Genomic DNA, 937 nt, shown 5'->3' on the forward strand with positions numbered 1-937 from the left:
AACTAGTGGATGTGATTGCCTATAGTGTTGCAGAAACGAGCTGTGAAAGGAATGGATTTCCCGTTACATAGAGTCCGTGGCTAGCACCCACGCTAAATTTTAGTGTCAACGGTAGAGATGTTAAAAATACTTTAAGGGCGCATGAGGCTGTAAACATTTTATGTTCATATGATTTTAATCTTTCTGTCAGCAATTTATATGATTTGATCCAGAATTAAATTGTCATGAGTATTAAAGCTAGCCATTGCTCATAAGAATCTTTTCGACAAGTGTCCCTCCCGGAAAATCCATCACCACAGTCCCCCACTTCTTCTTACCAGGGTTGCTGTCGATAAATTCCATTAGCTTTGAGTTGATTCGATCTGCAACTTCGTATCCAAAGATCCTTTTGCCACTGCCACTAGTGAACGTTAAAAACATTCGATTACTCCGGTCTTCACTGGCGTCATTCAAATGATTCCTTATCGAGTCCCACTTTGCATTGATTTCGCTTGGCTTAAGCGCAAGTATGTTCGAGTGGTCAGCAATTTCAGCATCGCTGTAATTTATCCCAACCTGTCCGTTGGCAAAATCGTCCAGAAAAACAATCTTGCCACGTGCTTCTCCAAGATTCGGTATTGCATTGGTTGTCCAGAAGTATTTGGAATTGTATCCACTGATATACTCTCTAAATGTTTCTTCCATAGTTCTGGTGTTACGAGACTCCGTGTGTTCCTTCTTAATATGCATGAGCACAACCTCACGTGGGTGATTTCTCAAGAAGTCAGTGACTTTTCGGAGAACACCGTTCAAATTAAAGTGCTGGTAATACACGCCATGGTGAATTGTAAGTAAGTCGTGAAAATGTCTGCAGCGTATGTCGAGAAAACGTATTCCGGCCTCTAGTTGGATGTGCAGTGGCCACGATTGGCATTGAGCTAAGTGCCCGCCATACCCG

The 937-nt window shown here is 42.4% G+C and overlaps 1 protein-coding gene across 1 annotated transcript; it reads right to left on the bottom strand.

The window, feature by feature from the left end:
• Positions 1 to 237: 237 nt before the first annotated feature.
• LOC139132128 (1-phosphatidylinositol phosphodiesterase-like) lies at positions 238 to 729 on the bottom strand. Its single transcript, XM_070698520.1, has one exon. It carries the CDS (start codon positions 727 to 729, stop codon positions 238 to 240), a length of 492 nt encoding a protein of 163 aa, XP_070554621.1.
• Between the last annotated feature and the right edge of the window lie 208 nt (positions 730 to 937).

Source organism: Ptychodera flava, chromosome 4, assembly GCF_041260155.1.
Source record: "Ptychodera flava strain L36383 chromosome 4, AS_Pfla_20210202, whole genome shotgun sequence".
Taxonomy (NCBI): Eukaryota; Metazoa; Hemichordata; class Enteropneusta; family Ptychoderidae; genus Ptychodera; species Ptychodera flava.